General features: G+C 34.2%; 3 protein-coding genes and 1 long non-coding RNA gene across 12 annotated transcripts in view; 2 read left to right on the top strand and 2 right to left on the bottom strand.

Annotated features, from left to right (window-relative positions):
• The window catches only part of cnih3 (cornichon family AMPA receptor auxiliary protein 3), a 67,933-nt gene extending 55,947 nt beyond the window's left edge, over window positions 1-11,986 (bottom strand). For both annotated transcript variants that reach the window (XM_087298585.1, XM_087298586.1), the window contains exon 1: window positions 11,461-11,986. In XM_087298585.1, the coding sequence (XP_087154711.1) occupies window positions 11,461-11,538 (78 nt within the window). In that variant the 5' untranslated portion in view covers window positions 11,539-11,986. The remainder of the gene's footprint in view (window positions 1-11,460) is intronic.
• The window catches only part of LOC147839397 (uncharacterized), a 765,501-nt gene that overhangs the window by 566,663 nt on the left and 170,859 nt on the right, over window positions 1-27,979 (bottom strand). The window lies entirely within an intron of this gene.
• On the top strand, window positions 743-25,998 carry spats1 (spermatogenesis associated serine rich 1). 8 transcript variants are annotated; one of them, XR_015518719.1, is made up of 9 exons: window positions 12,955-13,075; window positions 13,845-13,934; window positions 14,278-14,402; window positions 16,067-16,234; window positions 17,382-17,496; window positions 19,421-19,483; window positions 19,592-19,723; window positions 25,298-25,357; window positions 25,731-25,998. XR_015518719.1 is itself a non-coding variant. In XM_087298563.1 (7 exons), the coding sequence occupies exons 3-7, from the start codon at window positions 14,303-14,305 to the stop codon at window positions 19,713-19,715; spliced, it is 570 nt and encodes a 189-aa protein (XP_087154689.1). In that variant the 5' UTR covers window positions 743-820; window positions 13,845-13,934; window positions 14,278-14,302; the 3' UTR covers window positions 19,716-20,676. The 8 variants fall into 8 exon arrangements, 7 of the variants coding, with proteins under 7 accessions (XP_087154689.1, XP_087154693.1, XP_087154691.1 ...); XM_087298563.1 differs by lacking the exons at window positions 12,955-13,075; window positions 25,298-25,357; window positions 25,731-25,998 and adding an exon at window positions 743-820 and having other exon boundaries at window positions 19,592-20,676; XM_087298565.1 differs by lacking the exons at window positions 12,955-13,075; window positions 25,298-25,357; window positions 25,731-25,998 and adding an exon at window positions 746-820 and having other exon boundaries at window positions 14,262-14,402; window positions 19,592-20,049.
• Window positions 25,298-27,979, top strand: part of ptchd4 (patched domain containing 4) — a 161,018-nt gene continuing 158,336 nt past the window's right edge. The window contains exon 1 of the mRNA XM_087297456.1: window positions 25,298-25,357. The gene's annotated coding sequence lies outside the window, so the exon portion shown is untranslated. The remainder of the gene's footprint in view (window positions 25,358-27,979) is intronic.

Genomic DNA, 27,979 nt, shown 5'->3' with positions numbered 1-27,979 from the left:
TTCATCAGGGGTGACCACAGCAGAATGAACCACCAACCCCGCAGATGCTTTTCCAGTTGCAACCCAGCACTGGGAAACATTCATACACTCTTGCAATCACACATATGGCTTATTTAGTTTATTCAATTCACCTATAGCACATGTCTTTGGACTGTGGGGGAAATCAAAGCACCCTGAGGAAATCCACGTGAACACAGGGAGAGCATGCAAACTTCAAACAGAAATGTCAACTGACCCCCCGTTATTTGAACCAGTGACCTTCTTGCTGTGAGCCGACAGTGCTAACCACTGAGCCACCATGTTGCCCCTACAGTAGCCTAACACTTTACAATTACTTAATGTATATACTAACACAAACAAGCAATGGACAATAAATTCAACAACTCTGTTTGTTTGTTGTGTTAAATGTAGCTCTTTCAATCCTAAGTTTACACATCTCACGTTTTGCTATGGCAATGTTGTCATCATCAACTTTAAAATACGTCCAGACTGCAGAGGTCTAACTCTGTGCCACTGCATAACTATAGATGTGTTGAAAATGATGAGAATATATATGTACACACATATACATTCGAGTCCTGATTGGGAGGTAACATCCGAGTCTGAAACTGTTTGATCAGGCCCGATTTCCGATCTTGTAATCGGATCTGGACATCCTTAGCCCCTACCTTCATCAAACACACCTAAACCTACTAATTAGGAACTGAACAGCACTTTATAATTATAGGCAGGTGTGTCTGATATGGGTTGCAACTGAAATCTAGAGGAAGGTAGATCTCCAGGTTGGTCGCCACTGCTTTAACCCAACATAAGGTCAAAGGTAAACAAACTCAATCATTATGTTACTTTTTTTAATTACAATTTAATTAAGTTTTTTAATCCAACTATTAGTCTTGTCCATATTTGACCCAACACTGCACTGTAAAAAAAAATAAAATCACCATTTGTTCAGCACACTGTACTTCTTCTGTCATTTATTAGACAATAATAATTGTAAATAACTATTGATTTACATAAAAATAAATGTTATGTGAACAATATTCGCTAAAATGTTATGTTTAACTGAATTTTCTGGACAAACATTTTTGTGTTGAACAGGAATGTTGATATTCAAATAATTTGTGTATGTGTGACACGACCATGGAAAACTAAGCCTGTTTATCTGTTGCCTGTGAGAGGGGTGACACAGTGGCGCAGTTGACAGCACAGTCGCCTCACAGTAAAAGGGGTCGCTAGTTTGAGACCTGGCTGGGTCAGTTGACATCCCTGTGTTCATGTGGGTTACCTCCGGGTGCTCCGGTTTGCCCCAAAGACATGCAGTACAGGTGTAAGAATGGGTGTTTCCCAGTAATGGGTTGCAGCTGGAAAGGCTACCGCTGTGTAAAACAAATGCTGAATAAGTTGGCTGTGGCGACCCCTGATGAATAAAGAGACTAAGCCAAAAGAAAATGTATGAATGAATGAAGCAGTACGTTTGTGTTTGTCATTTGTAAGCATTATCCACTGAATAGAAAAAATAATAATAATTGACTCAATAGCAGTGACTGTTGCTTCAGTTGATGTGACAAGAATATAATTTTAGTAAAATACAATAAACTATGGAGACCCGGAAATACGGAGACCCGAAAGTGACGTGATGGTGGGGGGGAAAAAGGTGAAAGAAAAAAAAAAACTGGATGGGAGAAAAAAAGAAAAACCTAAGTGATAATAAAACATATTTCTAAGGTTTTTGCATTCTCTCACAAAGATGTTTTGCATTATCTCGCAAAATTGTTTCTCCACAAACACTTCCTGTTCACTTCATTCATGTAAACCCTCCCGTTTTTGCCGAAATTCTCCCATATTATCCTATCCCTCTTTCTTTACATTATAGCTGTGCGTCGATCGTCGACTTTCAAATGCAACCTCTGAACCAGTGAATGCATGTATAAGCGCTGATTGACAGACGCGCTCCGTACAATAAACTGATCCCAGATCAGCTTCTGTACACGCCATTTAAAGTGACATGACACCTCTGTTATCAAACAAGTGAGCTGCAAAAGAATCTCTCGTTTTGTTTTTTTTTTTGATAACAGAGATGTCTCTGTAAGAATGCACAGATCTATAATGAAAGCATTCCATTACTTTAGAAACTGTTTGTGCTCATTTAAGAGAAAATTAGCTGTTTAAAATAAAACATGCAGGACGGAGATGTTTACTTATTATTCAGTGTATTTGTCTGTCCAGGGCCGGAGTGGGACTCCTTTTCAGCCCTGGAGTTTCAAGCCTCAGACCGGCCCACCTCAGTTCACGACATTACAATTCAGTTTCTAAATACACTATCACGTCTTTTTTTTTTTTTGAGAAAACAGCTGCTTTAGAACTTCAAATGTTTAACAACCCTAACAGTATTATATGTCTTAACAATAAAAATGAAAGAAAAAAAAACATACTCAGACGAGGATCAAACCCAGGACAGTGGCATCGTATTCTAATGTGCTAACCACTGGACCACAACAGTTCGATATTTAGAGGTGACTCATTCGAGTCATGATTAACCTGCAGGCTGGTTATATATAAAAAGAGCAGAGCTGCGGTAAAATAATGAATAAGAAGACTGTGGTCAAGTAAATAAATAAATTAATTTTAAAAGTGTGACTGCTGAGAGCAACAGATTCTGGAGCTAGGGACACCGGCCCTCGCGGCCAAAAAACGGACCGGCCCACCGGGAATTCTCCTGGTCCTCCCGATTAGCCAATCCGGGCCTGTGTCTGTCTGTTTAAACATGCACCCTCTGGTTCAGAGGTTGCATATGAAAGGCAACGATCGATGCACAGCTTTAATGTAAAAAAAGTGAATGCAGACATTTTAATATTAATTTCAGCGTGCTTTCAAGATTAAAAATATGAGAGAAATATGGGATAATACTTAATGATAGGATGATAGCGGGATAGAATGGTAAAATACAGGAGAATTTCGGCAAAAACGTGAGGGTTTACATGAGTGAAGTGAACAGGAAGTGTTTGTGGAGAAACAGTTTTGCAAGATAACGCAAGACATCTTTGCGAGGGAACGCAAAACATCTTTGCGAGGGAACGCAAAAAAAAAGTAAAAATATGTTTTCCTATCACTCTGTTTTTTTTCTCCCACCCAGTTTTTTTTTTCTTCCACCAATTTTTTTTCTTCCACCAATTTTTTTTTCCCCACCATCACGTCCCTTCCGGGTCTCCGTACCGTACCTTCCGGGTCTCCGTATAAAATGATACACAGAAATGTCATATTTAAAAAGCAACAGCTAAATAGTGTAAAAAGTGAAACCTTTTTTATAGTAAAAGATTCTGTAAATCATTGTGCTTTATGTAGCTAAAATGTATTCAGATTGCGAGACACATGAAATTATCCCCTGTAGTAAGTGCATTAGAGCAGAAATGGTCTTGTGGTGCCTCATGGCTATAGAACATTCACAACGCAAGAGAAGCCTAAATTAAAGTTTGATCAAATTAGACAAGCTTATTTCCCCTGTTACAGACCAAACTGCCCTGCATTGCCTCTCCTGTAGTCTATCAATGGTCTCTCAATTCTGTAGGTGACAGTCAGCACAAGGGTTTGATTTTCTCTCTTTTTCTTCTTGGCCATCAGATAATCATGTGTGCGATGTAACCACTATATTACTCGAAAAAAATAAAACATACACACTTTAAAACCTGGCCATCCTTTAATAATCACATTTAAATTTATACCACGAAAGGGGAATCACTGAGCCATGGAAACTACACAAGTGACATATTAATAACTGAACACTACTCTAAATGTTGATGAAGCATAAAAAGCACTTAAAACAGGTTGGTTTAATTTAAGATTGGGTTTAAACCTGACAGAGGCGCTTGAATTTTAATCACTTGTAAAAAATAGAGTATTTTCTTGCATTCTTTTTTTCTAAGATGCATCTAAAAAGTCAGTGCAACTAAAACAGAATATCAACAAAGAATGTAACATGTGCACAGTGTATCCATGTGGAAACATTGCTGTTTTGTTCCCTATGTGACATCGGTTAACCCATTTGGGGATTACGTTTCATTGAAAAAAAAGCTGAGCTGACTGCACAACTGTACTGTATATAAGCTTATGTGATGTGTTTATGTGATGCACTGAACAATAGTTTTTAACTGCTTTAGTGCAGATCTTTACAATGATTCCAAGTCATAAACATCCTCATCTGTCTATCTGTCATGAGAGAATGTGGCTGTGTGAAATGATGGATTGTTGTGTGATTGCCTGCTGCACTGTCTACACATGTTTTTAGGTTTGACCTAGCCTCTAACACTATTATTTCCTGAATTGTGTTAGTATTAACTTAACTAATCCTCTTAGTGGTATTACCCATTGTTCTGGGTTAGAGCCCATCCTAATACTAGCTCACATAAGCCAGATGAGAAAAATAACATAGTCTCATTGGAAAACATGTGTTTACTTGAGAAGATTTTGGGTTAATTTAACTCAAATTTGTGTAAAATAGACAAATCTGATTTGTCCATAGCTTACCCAACATTGGGTTAAAACAGAGCAGCATTTTGAAAAAAACAACAACAAAAAAACATCAAATTTATTAATTTCTTTAATTAAAGAAGATTGCCACTGTTAGCAATACAACATCAACATCTTGTATTCTTTTTTTCCACAGTTTACAGTATGTATACAGGGGCTAAAACCCATATTTCTACCCAATTCCTTGCATAGGAATGGTTGTTTCTGTCCAAATTTAGGTCAAATATGGGTTGAAGCAAGCCAGCATCCTGCAATTTCAAGTGGTTTTAACAATAATTTGGGTCAAATTTGAAAATTAATTTGAATTAATTTGAATTAATTTGAGATTTGTCTTTGGACTTGTGGACTTCCAGAGGAAACCCACACGAACGGGAAGAGAACATGCAAACTCCACACAGAAACCTAACTGACCCAGCAGAGGCTCGACCCAGCTACCTTTATGCTGTGAGGCAACAGCACTACCTACTGCGCCACTGTGTCGCCCATGTTTGACCCAATGTTGGGTTAATACAACCCAACATTTTTTTGAGTGAATGATGTTGGTGTCACTTAACCAGTTTCATACTGTACGTTTTACTTTTGTGATAGTAGGAATGGTTGTTTCTGTCCAAATTTGGGTCACATATGGGTTGAAACAAGTCAGCATCCTGCAAATTGCTGAGTGGTTTTTATCAAAATTGTGGGTCAAATTTGAACAGACCCAACCATTGGGTTAATTGGGATTAAATTTAAATTAAACTTTAATCAAACAAGTGTTGAGATTGTCCATGTTTGACCCAATGGTGGGTTAATACAACCCAACATGTTTTAGAGTGAATGATGCTAGCATCACTTAACCAGTTCCATATGTTTTATTTTTCTGATAGTAGGAATGGTTGTTTCTGTCCAAATTTGGGTCAAATATGGGTTAACACTAGCCAGCATCCTGCAAATTGCTGAGTAGTTTTAACAAAATTGTGGGTCAAATTTGAACAGACCCAACCAATGGATTAATTAGGATTAAATTAAACTTTTATCAAACAAGTGTTGAGATTGTTCATGTTTGACTTAATGTTTAAATTTAACTGGAAATAAGAAAATCATTATCTGTAGTAAAGTCATGTCACAATTCATAATGTGTTATTATACTCCAAACAACATTGGGCTGTCATAACTAGGAACATGGACAAACCAAATGTTGGGTTACGTCAACCCAGTATGGTTTTGAAAGTAAGAACACTTTCTCCAGAGATCAGGGCTGCGTCTGAAATCATCTACTAAGTAGGTACTGCATTAGAATTTAAACGTACTACTCGATTGTTAGAAAAGTACATTCCATATAGTATAATTGTGAGCAGTATAAATAGAACTTGGACGTACTGCATCTGCCGTTTTGACATTATCATGTGACCTTCTCATGCCAGTATCACTCCCATTCATGATTTCTCTTGTAGTGCATCATGGGATAGCATAGCGTCCAACAGATGCGCACTTTAGAATCCCCTGAAATAGTAGGTCATCCAGGTACTTCTCGCATACTGTTTTTCGAGTTTTATGAATTCAGACATACTACTCTACTCTCATACTGCTTTTAGTGTACTATAGACCATATGGTCATGACATTGGCCCAAAAACATTTCCTGCTTCTTGGCAAACTGTTTCATAACTGTAGCAAGAAACAATTCAATCATAGCTTTGCGTTAAAAAAAGCTATCACAACATCATTTTTAAATTTTTTGACCTTACTGGATTCTTGGGAGCTATGGTAATGAAAAATGTAATAGAGGAAATATATTAGGACCATTGTTATATATAGACCTCAAAATGGTCTATATAGTATTTGTAACCCCGTCGGTATGCAATTTCAGATTGATTTGTAAACAAACACATTTTGGTTTTGGCGTCACATAATCAGTTCTATATGTCTTGTTTTTCTGATGGTAAACTAGCTTGTTTGCTCCTATGCTAGAGCACTTAAAAGTCAGTGTAGAGTGTTCTTGAACATAAGAACACCAAGACTACAAAGACATGAAGAAACATATTAACATGCATAAAAAGGATACAGTGGTCAGCATATATGCGTAAAACCTATTTTGAAAATGGATAATTTTATCAATTTCTCATTGAATATGGGTAATATATTTTGGTGCATTTAAACAAAACTGATTTATTAAAAAGATATATTTATTAAAATAATATTTTAGTCATATAACATCTTTAGAAATGGAAAGATAATACATTTAAACTCATGCAAAATATTGTATGTATGTGTGTGTGTGTGTGTGTGTGTGTGTGTGTGTGTGTGTGTGTATATATATATATATATGTATGTATATGTATATGTGTGTGTGTGTGTATTTTTTTTTCTCTTGATTTTTGCTATTTTCGAATTTAAAAAATACAAATTTTTCCATAACATATTAATTTGTGCTACTAATTTTTGAACCGTTAATTGTTATTGTAAGTTATTTTGTTAGATGAGCTCCAGATTTGGCTTCAGTACTGACTAATCTAATGTATATGCGCTGTACATGTTCCAAGCCTTTATTTTTATTAGCTGAGCCATGTTTCAAAATTGTAACTTACTTCAGAAACATACCATGAGTTATCAGTATTGTACATCATTATGTAACTCTGTCTATGTATATCCACTCTGAAAGGTGCTGGATTGTCAAAATCCAATATTAGGTAAAATATAATCATACATCATTGGGTTATTTTTTTAAAAATACAAAATTTACATTACACTTCTTATCCAAATGTTTATGTTTGCATATATTTGAGCCATCGTTGGATTATAACTACACTGCCTTTTAGGTGTTGTATGTTCATCGAGTTTAATGATGCTTCATACATGCAAACTTAATTATAAATCAAATTATTTCATACTATGAAACACCTTTTACACTGACCACAGTTACATTTGGAGGGCTTAATATCTCAAATTACCTCAGGAAATGTGATTTTATTCCACGTTTGCTTTTTTAACACTGATTGTTAAGTTTAGTTTTAGTGTACAGTGGGTGGAAGATTATTTTCAAACACCATCATTAAACTTTAAATGCCACTGGGCATTTCATTTCCGAACAGCTGAAATATGTACACAATATGAAGACATTTAATTTCCAAACTGTTGTTTGAAATGGCGTCACCAGCACGTTTTTATTTTCTGTGATAGTTTGTGAACACTGAAAGACGTAAATAACAATTTAGTATGGCTAAGATGTTCGTGTCTGGCAGAATGGATTTGTGTTTAATGTACTAATATTATTCAAGTCATGTTAGCATGTGCAAGACTGTGTGCAGCACATTAGTCTGCAGTTCAGCTTGTAGAATAATCAAGTTGACCTCCAATGTTTAACAAGAGCTCTTTGAAGTAGCTTGCAGGATTGCTGAACTATACATCTCAATGATACGTTCAACCCTTCACAGATGAACGCACCATTGCATTCATGGATAATCTGTTAAATACTGCTCTAAACTGCACATCCTTGCCAGGCATTCTGTGGGCATTAATGTGTTTTAGTTTCTACTGGCTGTGAAAGTCTACTCGAAACATCTGCTGAGGGAGCTTTTGACTCTCAGTGTTAGTTAAGCTAATGTGGGGATCATTTCCCCTCAGATGTAGAATAACACACATGGGGGAATATGCAGATTAGGCATCCCTTCAGATCCCTTTGAAAAGGACTACAGATAGATTCTGCTATGCTTGTAGTGTGAGTTGACATAAAGAAGACAGATGTGTTGGAATACATTCATTACTTTTGCATATAATTACTTTTAGTAAGTGCTGTTTCACAAAACTTGTTGGTACACTCCTGAAAATGAAGGTTGTTGGTATTGATGGTTCCATAAAGAACCTTTAACAAACATGTAAACGTTCCATTGCACAAAAGGTTCTTCAAAGTGGAAAAGATCATTCAAATTGTGTTTGCTAGATCTTTAAATAACTGTTTATGAAATGTTATTACAGTTCCTGTTTTAGAATCTTCATTTCTAAAAGCGTTGATATTTTAAAGGGCACCTATGATAACAATTATCTTTTGGAAACTGTTTGGACAGAATGTGTGCAGGTATAGTATGTCCACATTCATATTGGGGTGATATAAAGACAATACGTCTATTTTTTAACATCCCCGATGTTAAAATAGGATCCAAATCCCTTCCATTTTGAGGCCCACCGCAACGTTACAGTTTCCTCATCCACCAAATTGATTGACAGTATTAAAATGTCCCCGTAGTAATGAGTATAAACATGTCAACAAGCAGGACGTGTGCAAAGCAACCAGGATAAAAAGATCAAGAGTTTTACAAGTTTAAAACATTTTTAAAGCAGTGTATGTTTGTAATGAATTACTGAATTGAAGCTGTCCCCGCGTCAGCTCATGACTGATTCTCCAATCAGATGATTCCTAACTCACTATAAATAAACAGTTTTTCTGATCACTATCTTCGTCTTGATTACCACTGTTGCCTCACAGCAAGAATGCCTCTGATTAAAGTCCCTACTAAACCAGATGACATTTCTGTGCAGAGTTTGATCGTTCTCCCTGTGCTCACGTGGGTTTTTCCCAGGTTTTCCTCCCATATTTCAAAAACACACAACTACAGTAAGTTGAACAAACAAAATTGATACCATAGCCAAGCTCTTAGCGAGTACACCTCTCCTCAGTCATCCATATCCGTCATTTAGCTAGAAATAAGCCAGGGGGAGTTCATCAAGATCTACCTAAGCTCAAACTCCCCTCTCGCCCTGCAAATGGGAGGGAGCCCAGGGCTCGAGGATCTCATAAGCTCAGGGCTTTCTCCCGGGACAGCATGCCAAACAAGCTATATTATCAATCATCAGCTAAGTGTGAACTTTTGAAATCAGGTTTGTTTTGTACATTAACAAAACGGATATCCACACAGCAGTGTATTTTAACTTGTATCCTGTCACATTTGCGAACAAAAACAATGCCAAGTTAGACACGAGAGCTGTGTGTGTGTGTTCGCTGAGTGTGTGCGTGAACTTTGTAGCAACATTTTGTGTAACTCATTGTTGCAATTCCCCAACAAATAAATCAAATAATCATTGGTAAATTATTGCTGCAGTATTTCTCACAAACATTACATGAAAACTGCTTCCTTCATGTCTGTCACTGTGCTGTTTATCTGACGCAGCCGAGGCAGAGATTGAAATACACTCTAAAAGGCATGTGGGAGCTGTGGGTGGGGAGAACTAGCATTAAATGGACAGGCAACGAAAACAACAACATTGTGTTCAAAGCAGAAAATTCTAATCTTCTGAAAGCTAAAATAAATAATCTGATGGGTGTTTTGAGCTGAAACTTTAAAGACACATTATGGAGACACAAAACGTTTATCTTAAATCTTGAAAAGGGGTAAAATAGGTGCCCTTTAAATACAAATTTCTGCCCATACAAAATTAGCCATGTGCACTATTGTTCAAAAATTTCAGCAGTCATGACTTGTCCACAATCAATAAACTTTTAGAAATTAATCTATTTTGTTTTATATACAGTAAAGATTTCTTATTATTACAAATGTTGAAGAAAGTCTGAAGGTTCAAGAGTTTTTTGTTCAAGAGCTGGATTATTTGAAAAAAATTAAATAAAATGAACTTAATAACCCCAAACTTTTGAACGGCCATGTACTTGAACACAACTTTTGTCTAGAAATAAATAAATCACAATTATTATATAACAGTAGATTTTGTGCTGGTGCCTTTATGGAGGGCTCTTAAAAGCGTGAAATGCTCTTTCATAGAATATTGTCCCTGTCTTCTGCTTTTCACACCACAGCTCAAGATAATCTCTTGGGATTTTCTGCATTCATGTGATGCCATCACTACTTTTTATGTACAGTATAAATAAAGTTGTGTGTATTACTGAATAAAACACAATGCCTTAAAGATGCTGGGTGAACGATACTCATCAAGTAATATTCTGAACTGCAACAAACACCTCAAGCAAATCTCTTTTAATGCCAGGTTGATGTGCTTTATTTTAGCACTGCTTAAAACTACAATGACAGAGCTGTCTCATGATCTCTGCCATATCGTAAGTGCATTCAACACAAAAACAGAAGCTAAAGTGTAAAATGCATTCAGTTTTCTGACACGAAAGGCGACTGACATGGCAGGATTTTCCTACTGTGTGCTGATCAAATTAAATCTATTAAAGATTCAAAAGCTGAAACGGCTGGGGACAGCATTCCTGCCTGCCATACAAAACATCTGACAAATTAAAAAAAAAACTTCTGTTAGAAGAACCAAATGACATTAGTGGAGATATTGGAAATAGATTAGTTTAATGATGCCTTACTAAAAGGTTTGGGTTAACTGTGATGTGCTCATAATTACCCCTTATTTAACCCTTGGGGCTATAATGTCTGTTGCTATGCAAAAGCAAGCCTAGGGCAAACGACTGTGCTGACCCAAATCTAGAGCAGTCTTGCAGTGCTGTGAATGTGAGCGAGCGCTTTAATGCAGCTTTCCTTATGGAAGAAAAAAATAATGTTACACCTTGCAAAAAGTGCACAGACATAAAGCTCAGCTTAACATCAAAACAGGTCAAGCACTGGAAAATAACACTGCTGTAGCTTAAAAGAGGTTCAGCACAGTTATACTTGGATATAATCCATCTGAAACAACCCATAAAGGTGCTTTAGTCATTAAAGAAAGGTAGAGCGGTGGGAAAACCCATGAAAGGTGTGCAAAAGACTTCCCTCGCACATGCTGGTGCCACCAAGTCAGGGTCTGCGTCAATGCTGTCGCCCAGTCACTATTCATTTAAAAGCAAACGATCATAGTTTGGTGATGTAAGACATGGCAGAGATATCAGGGAGCCTTTGATCAGGTGCTGGACAGTTTTGTCTGATGCAGCAAACACATGCATGCATGCCATCCTGCAGCAATATATTTACACAAAGCACGCCAAAGATGCAAACACTTACATGCCAGATCGCGAAGAAGATGAGAGAAGCACAGAGGACAAGGGAAAGCATGTAGCAAAAGGCAGCGAAAGTGAACATAATTGAGAGGAAACTGGAAGGAAAATCTCCAGGAGAGAAGACGATGCTTAGCGCCAAACTGGACTGAATGAATGGAAGCAGTTACGGGGCACGCGAGAGGGAGAGCATCATGATCTTCTGCTTAATATTTGCAACAATGTGTTGCAAACCTTGGCTCCAGTTCACTGCGATCGCTTCGCCATATTCACCAATGAATAATAATTACAAAAATAAAAGTCCGGTGGCGTGGCGATATTGCGCGAGTTGCAGCGCTGTGGCGAAGTCCATATGGAGATCAAGGCATTTGTGGCCAACGATGCATTAACATTGTCCCGTATGGTGTCGTCGGCATTTATAGTCCATTAAAGATGAAGAATGTGCGCAGTGAGGACTTTAGAAATACAGAAGTTTGAGTTAAATCACTGACACGCGGTCCTGGCGATCAGTTCACCTTCCCAAACCGAAGGCGTAAGAATATGCTGGCTAACAGGTGGATTTAAAGAGCTCTCTCTCTCTCTCTCTCTCTCTCTCTCTCTCTCTCTCTCTCTCTCTCTCTCTCTCTCTCTTTCTCTTTCTCATCACTGGGTCTAATCATGTCCCATAACGTTATTTGCAATAACTTTTTAAAAACAGCATTTAGCCTACATTTACAATGCAAATTATTTTTTGCATAATAACGCATCTGAAGCTGGAATACTTGGATTAAAGAAATAAACTAATGCATGCTATAATTTTTTAGAAATAGTTATCTTTTATAAGATTTCACAGTTATGATATTATCCTCAGATAGCCTATATAAAATTTTTGAATATCAGTCCTCATGCTGACTTCACAGTTAGCATATTTTATCTGCAGTTCAGAAAGACTCTAGTAATCTAGTAGCCTATTAATATATATATATATATTATTATTAATATATATATATATATATATATATATTATTATTAATATATATATATATATATATAGTATTATTGTTTTTGTTGTTGTTGTTGTTGTTGTTTTTAAAAATGGATTTGTTCCCAGTAGCCTTTAATAGAAATGTCCGTCTATTTTTTTTCTGAGCATTTTTTCCAAAATAAATAAATAAATAAAACTATAGTAGCGCCAACAATCAGCCTTAAAAGCGTATTTTATTTTTTACACATTTAGCCAAGACAGGAAAAAGAATTAAGAAAAAAAGGGGAAAAAATTGATTAAAGAAAAAAATGGTTTTATTGCGCCATCTTGCGTTTCGACAAACCAAAGTCAGGCAATCTGACAAAATCTGACCTTATATTTCGTAACAAAAAACAAACAAATAAATATTGGCCTAATGAATAAAGAATGCACATAGCCTGTATCATTCAATAAATGATTAGCCTATGAGTGAATACAAATTCAATTCTATTTATAGGCCTAAGTGTTTTTGTATACAAACATCAGTAAACATGTAGCGTTTTGTTTGTGTTCTCCGAGCAACGGATTATAACAATGGTCAAATCTGCAGTCTTTAACTTTCTTTTGAAACACCGTCACTCTATAACAACGCCTTTGTTGCCTACAGAATGGACATAAGGTAAGATACCATTAACATATTTGTCTATATAAATAATGTAGAAAATACCACAAATTTAACAAAATTGATGTGAATTTTGTAATGATGTTAAAGACAGTCGAGCAACATTTTGTTTAGTGTTTCAAGACTATTTTCGAAAACGTCTCTTTAACTTCTGTATTTTGGAGGTCCACACACATTTTATTTTACTTTAAAAGTATCCAATTTGTGTACAGAGTTTAATATTATTATTTTTTGCTTGCTTACTTTGTTACTTAAACTTTAATTATTTTTCCCTATTGGCATGCTGTAATCTTTCTCTAAAATTAGCATTTTTATCAGGCTCCTGTGTAGGCCTATGTTCAGTAATATCACTTTTATGGCAAAGAATAAGTCCTTTTCCTTGTCTTTAAAGTAAAATATCTCAACATAAACAAAGGAGGCTGAGAAACAATGTTAATTTTTGATGGAAATGTCAAACGACACAGAGGTTTTGCATCTTAACTCTTTACATATTCTCCTTTTTATTTTCATAGTTGTTGTGAGGTGCAACATAGGTTTTGTATGTATTCTAATATAATAATGAACAAATAAATAAAATGAGTGTTACCACAACATCTGTCTTATCTTTTTAACATTTGTGTCATAAAGAAATTAATGACTAAATAATTTAACTTGACTTCAAATTGTATACAAATATATATTATACAATTCATCTCAAGCAGGCTTACATTCAAGATTCAAAATGCATGCTATAACAGATTATTCCCTTTATTATTATCATAATTAGGAAACCCACAGAGAGTGAGTCATTCTGGAGTTTTGGAAAAGAACGGGACTTCAAACCTCACATTACACACATTGAGCCTGTGCTCACTGAGTAAGTATTTCATAAATCAATTTATTATTCCCATAACTAGTATTAAAAATTGATTAATACAGTTGAAATTACTTTTAAGTGACAGCTTTTCAAATTTCCCTTTGGTTTCTGAAGCGGGGAAAGCAGGTATTATTGTATAATTTAAATTGCTAATCAAACTGAATACTTGAGTGGATTTTTTGATTTTGGTTACAGCATTAAAGCTAGTTTTAATGCATTTGTAATCTGTCCCTGATTATATTTTCAAATGAATAAGTTAAATATAACGTCCAAATTAGTGCCATTGAAATGTTTTTTTTCCTCTACACTACATTAATGTGATGCCAGTGCCTTTGGTTATTAGATGTGACCTTGACTGGAAATCCCATATGCGCTGGATACCTGAACCTCGATACAGCGATGCCCCATTTCCACACATCAAAGACATAAAGTTTCCAAGTGAAAGAAAACTCATGAGATCATTCCCACGTGAGTCAGGCTTCAATCAGTAGTTAAAGTCTGTTTATTAGTTTTAATAAAAAGGATCTCTTGTAGAACATATACTTCCCTACTCTGCAAAAATGCTTTTAATGAGAGCTTTAGTTTTGTTTCTAGTCAGAAAACCCAAAAATTCTTAAATCAAGAAACATTTTCTAGACAGATAAAAAATATAGTTTTGTTTTTAGAATTAATAAGTCAAAATGAACTGTGTTTTTATATATATATATATATATATATATATATATATATATATATATATATATATATATATATATATATATATATATATATATATATATATATATATATATATATACATATATTCATTTATTTAATTTCTTTAAACAATCTGCCAGTTAGGTAAAACTGCAAAAGTCATTGAAAAGTCATTGAATTTTATTAGTAAAATGTGTATGAACCCTGTACAGTTGAAGTCAGAATTATTAGCCCCCCTTCAAAGTTATTTTTCTTTTTTTTAAATATTTCCCTAATAATGTTTAACAGAGCAAGGAAATTCTCACAGTATGTCTGATAATAGTTTTTCTTCTGGAGAAAGTCTTATTTGTTTTATTTCGGCTAAATTAAAAGCAGTTTTTAATTTAAAAAAAACATTTTAAGGTCAAAATTATTATTATACAATAACTTAACTAATTACTCTAACCTAATTAGTTAAGCCTTTAAATGTCACTTTAAGCTCTATAGAAGTGTTTTTAAAAAAATATCTTGTCAAATATTATTTACTGTCATCATGACAAAGATAAAAAAAATCAGTAATTAGAAATTAGTTATCAAAATTATTATGTTTAGAAATGTGTTGAAAAATTATTCTCTCTATAAAGTAAATGAGGGGCTGATTATTCAGGAAGTTTAATAATTCTTACTTCAACTGTTCATGTTTATGATTAGATACGTTGATCATTAATATGACCACAAATATGTCAAATCTGTTTTTATAAAAGTTGGGCATTTATGGGCATTTAGCTTATTTATTTAATTGTTTAACTGTTACTGTAACTAATATGTTTTGGATAAACCATGACTTTTCTGAAGTAAATGTAATGTATCATAACTGATTCAACAATTATTTGAGACATGATACATTTCATCACATATGCAGTTTCCGTCAACACACCATCTAACTTTCATTCATGTTTTTACCTTACTGCGGCTATAATGAATCATTTTCACACATGACTTTACCTCTGCATTCTTTATTACTCTCTATCTTAAAAAAATCTATAATTTATTTAATTTCTTTAAACAATCTACCAATTGAGTAAATCCCATAATCTTGTTATGAGTTTGAAATAAGATTATTTTACTTTCTTCACTGCAAATTATTTTGCTTGTTTTACAAAAAAAATAAAATAAAATAAATTCACAAGTCCAACTCTAATTTAGACTTGTTATTTTTGAAAATAAAACAATATTTTTTACTTGTCTAGAAAATGTTGCTTGGTTTAATATTGGATATTTGGACTTGAAAAAAAAAAAACTCCAAGTTAGAAAAGCTTCTTTTTTTTCTTCTTTTTTTTTTTTTTTTTTGCAGTAGAAGACTTTACTTTTACTCTCTTCTCTGGTATTTATCATTAGATTCCAAGATCCTTTTATTATTATTATTATTATTATTATCTTTATTTGTGTCCATTTAGAGGCTAATATGGTGTCTGGGTCTGAATGGAGTTTTTATCCAAACCTTGGACAGCCCAAAACCTATCACAATGGAAAAAGATGTTATATGGATGGCATTAATCATACAAGAAGCACAAGATGCATTTCAGAAAATTCTCTGGAATCATCCATAGGGAAGAAAAAGCAGGGTAAGAGCGACATTATCAATGCTGATGATTACTCCCACTTCTGATATTCCCAGCCGTTTATTTAAAAATAAATTGCATTTAGAAATGCATATGTCAGGACATTAGGCCATTTGTAATTCTGTGCAATAGATTAGCGTTTGTAGCCTAAGAAACAGTAAGACCTTTAATGAAAGATTTACCCCAAAAAATACATTTCCTTACAATTTCTTCACTTTCACAAGATTCTTTTTCTGTGTTTAACACAAAAGAAAATATTTTAAAGAATGGTAGCTATTAACACCCATAGTAAAAAAAAAATACTATTGAAGTTGATAGCTACTGGTCAACATTCTTCAAATTGTCTTTTTTTGTGTTGAATAGATGAAAGAAAACATAAAGACAACTGGAACATGTGGAGGGTGGGAAAATATCTATTCTTTTTACCGAAACAATTATTTACTCACCCCATACTTGCTGCAAACCTGGTTTACTTTCGTTTTTGTTGTTGAAAGGGTGAGAAAATAACTACTCTTTTCATCCAAAAATTATAACTTTGTTATCATTTTCTCACCTTTTACCATACCTGCCAACACTTCCATTTTCTAGATCTATGAGTCTCCTGGATTTCACACTCATATCCTGCCAACCTCTCATTTTTCTCCAGGGAAAATCATGTAATTTGTATGGCCCATAGTTATCAAAATCACTTTTTGTCCATGTTTGTTGCCAGATCTTGCATGAAGCTCATCACCTCACACAATTGATAAAATATTCAAATCTCAAAGAATTTTTACTTCAATCTGCCAACATACATTACAACGCAGCTGCACTGTTGATTTCTGCGCAGGTAGTAGATGCGGGATTTGAATGGCGACAGTATAGCAATGTCATTATTAGTAGACAATCACCTCTCATAACCTGGTTTGTTGAACACAAAAGAAGATAACTTAAAAAAATATGGAAACCTGTAACCACTCATTTCTATAGTTGGGAAAAAAGATACTATAGAAGTCAATGGGTACAGGGTTTTCAGCTTTCTTCAGAATATCTCTTATTGTGTTCAACAGAAGAAACTCATAAAAGTTTGGAAGTACTTGAGGGTGGGTAAATAATGAGCGAGCTTTCCCTTTAATAAGCGTTATCTTTTTGTTTTTTTGGTTTATTTCAGTGACAGACAAATACAGCAATTACCCATCAAGAAAGGTCAGACCATTTCTAGTTCCAGAGTACAGCCCTGACTTTCATAAATGTGAATCAGCAGCATGGTGCACAACCAATTATGGGTAAGGAATAAAATGTTTACTCCAGACTCGGGACAAGAAAGACCAAAAAGACAAAACTGTGGCCATGTCTATTCTCAATATTGAACAGAAAAATGTCTATTTATTAAAGAAATATGAGCACAGCATTTCAAAGCATTTTTTCGTCAATTAAACTAAATTTCATACAGTTTGGACCCAAATATCATACAACAAATGGCTTTATTTTTATTTGATGTAAAATTATGCTTGGCCGAGAACAGGCAACAGTTTTTCCTTGCTACAGCTATTCCTTGCAAGTTAACTGTATTTACATTTTTTTTTAACTATGACAATTTTTTTAAATTGTACAAACTAATGTTTGTTTTTCCATCCGGTTTTCTATCATAAAAAATGTCTATGGTCTAAAGGTTTAAAAAGCCCCTGTTTTGCATTAAAAATGTCATATTTTGGTTTTGGGGGTCTCCAACAACAGGCTGATATGCATGGAAGATCCAAAAACACTTTCATTGTCTTATAATTTGCATTTATTTTTACCTAATTATCCCAACGACAATATGATTCATTCAGTGATTCATTTGTTCCCAAACCCCTCCTTTGCGTGAGGCTAATCTGCGCTGATTGGTCCGATGACCCAGTTTGTTGTGATTGGTGGACTGCGTTCAGCACGAGACTTAGAGAAACGTCCACCACGGCTATGAAGTAGCCGGAGTTCAGAGTATATGTGAGAGCCCAATGCAGGAGTGCATTAAAGCAATGCAGTTAAACACCAGTAAATTACTCTATTCTAAACTTTAATCCCAAGTATAAACAACAGAACACATTCAGTAATAATCCACACAGTGGCAAAAGTTGAACTATTTAGAAAATTGACCATGCCACGCACGTGAGTAACAGCTGATGATGGACATACAGTAGCAACAAACAGCAGTAGATTGCAAGCACAAAACACATTTAAATCGGTAAAGGAGAAGGCACGCGTCATGTTTTCAACGTGGTTATGGACACAATATGTGAAATAGCTCATACAAATTTAACATGAGAGATACATTACAAGCACTGATCTATTACAGATTCGTGATGACAAGCTGCGTGGAGTGATCACAAGACGCAATTAACACACAGTTAAATACATATTTTGCAAACCACAGAAAATGAGGCAACGATTTTTATCACACTTTACATGGTGTAGGAAGGAGAAACACTTACAGGATTTGGGGGAAGAAGAAAGTGGTCCATACAAAGTTTGTAACAGTTACTGACTTTGCTTATCCTTCCTTTAATAGCAAATGGTCGGCGCATCCTGCGCTGCAGCGTAGGTTATTGTATCAATCATCAGAAAAATGACAGGAACAAACACAGCACACAGTTGGCTATACTAGTATATCTTCACATCATTATCAATCCCATGATCCCTCACTCTCCACTAGTGTCTGAAGAGAAAGGCATGTTCACGTTTTATCCGATCCCACAGTTCATATTTGGAGATGTATTGTATTGATGTCGACGAGTGCAGAAAAAAGATCTGAACAAAGGATGAATCATTTATTTGACTCTTAAGTCGACTAAATAGAATCAATAGTTTTAAACAAAGTGCACTTTCAGATTTAAACCACATCTTGATGTCTCCATTCACTGCATGAATAGAAATTTTCAAAAACACATAATAGGGTCTCTTTAAAAGCAGAAACAAAAGCAAAAAAGCTTTAATATTTTTGTTTTAAATGCACTGCTGTTCTAGAAAATGTTCATGATGATAGAACTGAAACTATTATGAAATAAAATTGAAAACCACTCTTAAAACAAGAACACGGGGGGGGGGGGGGGGGGGACGGTCAAATGAAGAGCACTTGCACATTTTAACCTTATGATGTGCTTACAAAATGTTTAAGAATGTTTATTGTGAGTGGATTTTCTTTCTTTCTTATTTACTTTTGTAATATTCTAGGTCCAGTTATTGTGGCGCATTGAAGTCACTTATTCACTTAAAACCCCCAACAAAATATAAAAGGTAGGAAAATTAATACGTTTATGGTGGCATGAACTAGCTTCATGGCGAATAAGAAATATGTATAAAACTTACCGCATATTTACTGTACTGTTTAATGTATATTTACAGGCCACCATATGCAAAGAATCATAAAGGTCGTGTGCGAGAGGAGGATATTCTTGAAGTCAAGAGTTTAAACAGTTGGAGACCAGCACCAGACATCTATGACAGGACAGTTCTGCAGGATATGTAATTTGAAAGGTGTTGTTATTGTTAGTGTTTTCTCCTTTGTTAGACACATCTCAGTTTCATCAAAAGTGTTTTCTTTCCTTCAACACCCACTCATGGCTTGCAGTATTTTGGTGTTAATAATTTAGAACTGCACGTTGGACTGAAACAGGACAAAATGCCACAGGCTTCAGACAGTCAAAATGATTTGACCTTTTTCCTTGCCTTATTAGTTGGGCCTCTATCAAATAGATTTTCCTTAATTCCCTGACAAAGACAAATGAAGGTCTTTTCACTTAGTCAAAATGTAATTGCAGGGTAGAATAAGGAGCAGTAAAAACCATCTATGTGCTCTGTTACTTTTGTAATCATTACTGTGTGTGTGGTCTTTCTTTTTCTGTCATACGATTTTATTTTGTTTGCATTTTTTTTCTGTACCGATTAGATTAACCAGAGGTAAATCATGTTTACAGTATTTAGGACAATGGTCTCAAACTCAATTCCTGGAGGACCACAGCTCTGCACAGTTTAGCTCCAACTACCTCCAACTCACACCTGCCTAATATTCTCTAGTAGACTTGAACACCTTGATTAGTTGGAGCAGCTGTGTTTGATCAAGGTTGGAGCAAAACTGTGCAGAGCTGCGGCCCTCCAGGAATTGAGTTTGAGACCTATGATTTAGAGACAGTGAGTTTGGTCTTTAGTCTTAAAAAAAGGGTTCAAATGTCATGAAATATTCTGTATTCCAGTTGAAAACTGAAAATAAATGTAGGTATAATTTTTATTTTATTTTTTTAGTCTGAAGCATAGCAGAATTCTCATGTAAAAGCATACAAATTGAGACAAATAAATGAACTAAATTGACAAAAAACACAAGATCCATGAACTTCAGAATTAAAGACAAAACTCTAGAGAGTGTACATGATTTGGTTTCTATATGAACAACTAATCTGAAAAATACTTTTTTTTTTTTTTTTTTCGCATAATCTAACCCTTAAACTTCCCTGAGGACATTTTTGGGCAAAACCATTATATTTAGACTTTTTTTAATAGTTCCCTTAAACTGAGCAGTTCAAGACTTGGCTACTGTTTCTGTTTGCCATTTGAACACACGCACAGACTGCAGGGATGTTTTGCTGAAGTAAAAAAAAATTTACAGTACTTACAGTTGAACTAGGCCCACATGGAATCTGCATGTGTAGAAATCCACATATTTCTGCAGGTTTTGCCCATCATTGGCCACGTTTACACAATTAAAATTACCCAATTCCGATGTTTTGCTCATATGTGATACAGATCGTATCTGTTTTATGACCATATAGACACACACACACACACAAAAATTGCATGCATTCGAATATTTAGAGATTGGTTTCATGCCTCCTTTATATGTGGACATAAATCAGATGTACTGGATATCGGATATGTGACAATATGACTATCATGTAAACAGGCAGATCGTATTTATTGAGGCATTCCGTTTTGTAAACTATTAAACTTGCAACAATGTGGTACTTCCGTGGTTTAATGACGTAGAAGGAAAGTGTGTATCCTAAAATTTTGGACCCACTGCTCCTCATTAAAGCCAGCCACAATTTGCTCTCACCAGACCTGAGATCTCTCTCGTACCCACAAATTCCTCTGAATGGTGGAGGACACCATATATAAATAAATAGGTGCAAGCAGCAATGACAGCCCTTTCCCTCCTCCTCCGCCTCAAAATAAAGTTAAAGTTGGGCGAACTTTGCATATTTCGCAGACATTGCAAATTGTATGGCAAGTGTAAAACATGAATCAGATATTGGTCACAATTAAAAGAATGTGTTAATGGACAGGCAAAAAAATCAGATATAGGCAACAAATCAAAATTGGGCATCAAGACCTTATGTAAACGTGGCCATTGAGTTTATTCACAGTATTGACTTTTGTAAATGTGTGTAAATTTATATTTATCCAGTTTTTAAATTCATTTTAATAATAGTATTGACTAATATGAAAATGTTCACTTGATTATTTTGAATACATTTTGTAAAGTAATATTTTCTGTCTTTTAGTAGATATATTATATGAGAGACTTGCTTTGTTTACCAACAATTAGATTTAGTCAGGGCTCTAGACAATAGAGCTGAAAGACTTTGCTGGGAAAAATGGGATGCCTGGTCACCCTTTTCTAGAAGCAAATGTATTATTGTAGTTTGTCCATTCTAAGCCGTGTTATCTAATTGTGAAACAATGATTATGAGGATCAAATTTGCCTTAGTTGAAAGCATTTTTGAAGAAAACTCCTATTTTACAGTGCAGGTTTATTTGCTCTCATCATTATTTCAGTGGTGAACCATCTATTTTGTTTTATGTGGTAGCTTTGCTGCATATTCATTGTCCATATGGTTCATGCAAAGGGCATATGAATAATACCCATGAGCTTATCAATGCTGTTCAGCTTGTATGTTGTCAGTGGTGTGCATTTATACACTTGCTGACCTCACACAGCACAAATATGTATTATCTCACACTTGTGTTATATTTATGCAGTAAGGATAGATGACATTGTTTCACTCTCGTAATGCGGTAAAATTTCCATAAAAATCTACCCACAAGGTTATACCAGCCCACGGTGCCATATTTAAATAGACCACAAATTTGGGGCTCATTATGGAAGCTGTTTAGTCATTTTAGCTCTCGACTAAATGTGTTCGAAACCTTTTAGCGACTGAAAATTTTTAGGGCAGTTTTCTGCTATCATTAAGGGCCATTAAGGACGATGAAAGAGCGGGGTGGTTTGAATAGTGTGTCAATTTACTGCAGCCTTGTGTAAAATACCATACAAGACCTTACAGAAGATATTACCTTGGCTGGATGTTTTTTTGACCACTAACCTGCAAGACATTTAAGACCTGCTGCATCATTTTTGGCAAAATGAATGTAAGGAACTTTTGTTTTGTCAGGTCTTTCTGTCTTGAGTCCAGAAATTCCAAGCACACAGACTGAGATCACATCAGAGCCCTGCTAGTAATTAATAAAAAAATAATAAATTAATAAATAATAAAACATCTATTTAGAAACACTGATCTCATAAAATGGGAATATTTTGTGATTCAATACAATGCATACACTGAAAAAAATTATTCAAAGATGATTCCTTGGATTTACTTAATTTCTTTATGTTAAGAGGTGGTAAACAATTTATTTGGGCTGAATTTAAACAAACAAACTAAATTGAACATTACTAAACTTAATTTGTTTGTTTAAATTCAACACAAACAAATTGTTTGCAACAGTTCTGCATGCAACACTTTTTTCAGTGTACGAGCTGTGTTGTGTAAATCCCTTTAACTATATGATCAGGGTTCATTTGATTCCTAAAGTCAGTATGTTATTTTGTAAAAAAAATAAAAATAATAATAAATCGTAATTAATGTGAAAATGCATCTTAAAATCATAGTCAGTGTTGAAATGCAGTGTTGGGGAAGCTACCCTGAAACTGTAGCTTAATCTACAAGCTAATCTTCAGGAAAAGTAGCTAAACTTCTAAAAATGTACTGTAGACAGCTACACTGTGTGTTACTGTACTTCCTAAAAGTAACTAGTTATTTACATTGAAGGTACTTTTTCCCCCGCTAAGGATATTACAAAGATATGAATAAACATTAATTTAATGTAAAATATTTGGTACCTAAAAAAAGTGCAATACAATTATGATGTCAAAGCCTAAGGTTTTATTACACATAGTTTTCAAATTCCCCAGCTGTCAAGAGTCAAAGTACAAAACTGCAACAAACGTAGCATGTAGCATTGCAGAAACAAATTTAAAAAGGTCCATTTTGGTAAGACATTTTATAGAAGGCCTCACACAATGTCATAAAAAACAGTTTTCAAGTAATTAAAAAAAAGTGATTTACCAGTAGATTTAATACACAACTCTGGATTGTGATTTTATAAGATAACGCGGTGCTTCTTCAGACCACTGTTCACTAAATGAAATGTAGCTGTTGTCAAGCTACTTCAATACTTGCTGGAAAAAAGTAGCTAGCTGCTAAAAAAAGCTACATTGTGTCATTAAGTAGCTGAGCTATTGTCATGTTACTGAAAATATAGCTAAGCTAACTCTTGAAATGTCAGTTATAGCTACCTTTTAACCTTTTAAAACCAAATTTTCTAAAGAACAGTTAAACTGCTCAGAAACAACAAGAGACTCACAATTGTATTATGACAATTATTTCGACCCTTCTGTCTGATTTTTTTTTATCCCTAACGAGCTTGTATATGTAGATAGGTTGCACACAATTTCATTTGTTTTTTAAATTTCAGAGTCTGTGTAGCACCAATTACAAGTACATTACAAATACATAAAAATAAAATAAACAAAATTTCAAAGTAACAACTTTAAAACATTTTCTGAATGAAACTTGTACCCCTTTAAAGGATAATTCACCCCAAAATGAAAATTTTCATTTTCACCCTTAATTCTTCTAAACCTATTTGAGTTTCTTTCTTCTGTTTATCAAAAAATTTAAAAAGTTTTTGAAAAAAACTGTAACCACTGACTTCTATAGTATTTAATGTCCCTACAATGGAAGTCGATGGTTACAGGTTCAGAGTATCTTCTTTTGTGTTCAGCAGAAGAAAGATATCAAAAAGGTTTAAATCATTTTGAGGGTGAGTAAATAGTGAGTAAATTGTAATTGTGGGGTGTCCCTTTAAGCTACAATGTATGGAGTCAATCTAGGACCATATATACTTGCAAAATAAAAGAAAGTTTTGCTAACAAAAAAATTAATGATAAAAATAAATAAATGAATGAATGAAATTTTAATTTTGCTAATTTTTTATTTTTACTTCTCAAAACTTAACTTTCCCTTTGTGGTTCTTTATTTTTGTTGGCAAATTAATTTTTATTTCTCAAACATTTATTTTTGATTTGTGATATTTATGAGAATTGCATTCTTTTTATTTTTTTTTTGCTAATTTTTATTTTTTTTGCAAAGCTTTCTTTTGTTTTGCAAGTATAGATTGACTACATACAATGCTTCCCTGTAAGATACAATGGTTCAGGGAATTGAACAACTTTATAAATGGACAGTTTGAACGAGAGACGTTTTAACACAGTTAATTTCTTTATTGCTACATAAACTAAGTCAAACATAAAACAAAATAAATTAAATAATAATGCTGTGGCACTACATACACACGTCCCAATGTCATGTGATACACATCGCCCCATTTGATAGGCAGCAGTCAGGTACTCTAGGCTATTTTTATTTCAATTTCTTTATCATTATTATTATTATCATACTCTATAAGAAAATACAGAAAGAAACAAATGACCAATCATAGAAACATCTTAATCAACTAGGCAGTCCAAATAGCAGCATCCGCAAAAAAATAAAATAAAAATTAATTAATTAAAAATTAAATAAAAACAAATACTATAAATAAATAGCAAAATACAATGCAATATAATTTTTTGATAATAGGTTAATTATCAAAAAAGGTCTTTAACTGACAGTTTAAGTGTTTTTATGTCTCATGAGTGGTACTCAATGCTATACCATAGGCCTTTTTCACGTTGATTAAATTTCCCTCCTGTATTCACACCCCAATCACTAGATGGCGCCGTTTCCAGAGTTATAGTTCCTGAACTCAGAAAGTGGAAACCGTTCTGTTAAGGTAGGTAAATATACAGCTGATGTTTGTTTAATATAATTTTTTATGTAATATATTTAGGTTTGTTGTGTTGTAAAAATTCATTTATGCCTTTGAATGAACATTTTCTGAGCATGGTCAAGGCTTTTAGAGTTACCCAGTTTTACACACGAACAAATCAAAGCCTATGCAATGTCTGATGATGATGACCGAACAATAAAAACAACTGGATTGATGTGTTGACGCCATTTGTAGGCCACTGTAAGCTATTTGGAGTTAATGTATCTAGTCACATATTGTTTACTGATTTGTAGCTTAAGATGTTATCAGTGAAGCCAATTTTAAAAAAAGTATTTAATATTATGTATAGAAATGCATTTTCTTTTTCCCCTGACAGGCTAGCCTCATGACATTTTAAGAATGGCTTTCCTCCTAGTAACACTTTTAACATTGTGACAATCTTTAAAGCCGGTGACAAGCTCCCTTGAGATTTTCTAAGCTCTACAGATCACCTTTTGAGCGCATTTATGTCAAAAGGCGAAGACAAATCTCTGGCATAAAAGCGCACCGAGATCTTGCATCACTTACAGCATGCTAATTTGAAGTCCTCTTTTGGAATAAATCCTTTCAGAATAAGAGATGAGCAATTAAATGCATCCTCAGCCAAAGTTTCTTTTTTTTTATTTCAATAAGAGTCATTCAGCGGTGAAGTTAAATTGCAGTCGATGTAATTGCTACCAATAAATGTGTTTCTTTTATATTCATCTTTTAGCTTCAATTCGGCATTTTTAAGCAATTCACTGCAAGGCACTACAGTTGAACAGGTTAAAATAAATAAATGAACGAATAGTTCTTGCCATAATTCACCAGATGATTGATTACATTAAAAAAACATCAAGTTTCTAAAATGGTATGGTTAAATATGCAATAAAGTCATTATTTCATTAAAATAAAGTATGCTGTAGGCCTAGACGATTTGGCCTAAAATCTTAATCCTGATGAATTGAACATTTGAACTAGATTACGATTAATGGACGATTATTTTGTTAATTTATTTAATTTATTTATTTTGCCCTCATAGTTCACTGTCAGGTTTTGTACTGTAAATATGCTCACATATTACAAGAGATTTTTGAATAAAGGGAGCATTACTTGATTTTAAAATAATTGAAGGAAACGCACACAAACAACTATCTCTGAGTATTTGTTGAACATCAACGTTGAACAACTGAAATAAAAGAAAAGTCACTTTTTAAAATAAAAAGTCAAAATAAATCATTTAAAATTTAAGAAGTATCTCTTCTAAATAAAATTATTCTTGTATATTCTGTATACAATATTATAAACAGTGCATTTCTTGAATCTTCTGTAAACTAATATTTTCATGTAAAGAATAATTTTATTGTAATAGAAAATATGCCACCTCAAGGCATCTCTGCCGCAACTTCCAATCATTGTTAATGTGGTGCAAATGTACAATGTGTAGTAAAATTTTTTTAAGAGGTGCGCAGGTATATGATTGCGTGAAGGCTGCTCTGGACCATACCTGTGCATTCGATGCAGAAGTAAAAATCTGCCATTACAGAGCGGGATCACGTGACTCCACACACAGTAGGAAAAGTAATTTAAAAAATGGAACTGGAAAATTTGATCGATTATAGGTTCTGAATGTCGATTACAATTACTTTTCGATTATTCACCCCGCCCTAGCATGCTGTAATTTGCATCTATTTCTAGCAAAAAAAATAATAATAATCTGAACGTTGGGTAAAGACAAAATTCTTGTTTCTTTCTCTTTTTGTCTTCATTTGTATTTCTTTATTAATTTATTTGACATATTTAAGTTAAAGGTTTTTACAAATGAGGTTTTGAGAATCTCTTTTAATCCTTCCATAATTCAGAAAATACAGCAAAATGTTAAGCTTTTTTTTTGGTGTAATTAAAAAAAAAATTATTATATTTTATTAATACCTTTCTTTTATGTTTAACTGTAATTTGAATGTTTTTAAATTGGCTTTATATGATCAATATCACACGAGTAGTAGTGGGATGTGGCTGTATCGACACTGGTAGGAGGCGTAAATTGGCTAAGGTCGCAGGCCGAGTGCCTCAATGCCCCCCACCAGTGCTGATATACAGCCATATCGCACTGTTACAAGTGTGATATTGCGTTTATACAACAGTTTGACGACATAATATTGTGTATAAAGAAAAAACAATCAAACAAGGAGAGTCTAAATACCCTTTTGTATTAGAAACTACTTTTTTCCACCATTCCTTCGCATCTGCAGCTGGCGTCAGAACTGCAGAAACTGCTGCCAGTTCACCAACATCACTTTAGAGCTAGTGGCTAGTGTTTGAATGATTCTCTAGCGTAATGTCTGAATTGATGACAAAACAGGTGATTTTTGCTCACATTTTAAGATAAGACTGAACAGCATGATATGCCATCAATCTACAGAGATTTTATAGTATTTCTCTGTTGCAATAAGGATTTCACAATAGATAACCCAGAAAAAAGCCAAAGCAGACACTACCAGTTTCTGTGGCATAAACACAGGACTACAAAATACAAAAGAGAGAGATTGACTCAAAATGTCACTTACCTGATTTATAATGATTTGTTCAGCTGTAGTTTAAAACTTG

This window comes from Danio rerio, chromosome 20 (genome assembly GCF_052040795.2).
Source record: "Danio rerio strain M-AB ecotype USA chromosome 20, GRCz13ab, whole genome shotgun sequence".
Taxonomy (NCBI): domain Eukaryota; kingdom Metazoa; phylum Chordata; class Actinopteri; order Cypriniformes; family Danionidae; genus Danio; species Danio rerio.
Note: the sequence above shows the minus strand (reverse complement) of the source record. Positions and strands in the feature narration are given on the sequence as shown.

Bases quoted from the DNA above. Each gene is read 5' to 3' on its own strand.
- spats1 (XM_087298562.1), top strand. The intron at 14,403-16,066 runs GTGAGTCAGGCT...GTGTCCATTTAG, and splicing joins ACTCATGAGATCATTCCCAC to AGGCTAATATGGTGTCTGGG. The intron at 16,235-17,381 runs GTAAGAGCGACA...GGTTTATTTCAG, and splicing joins CATAGGGAAGAAAAAGCAGG to TGACAGACAAATACAGCAAT.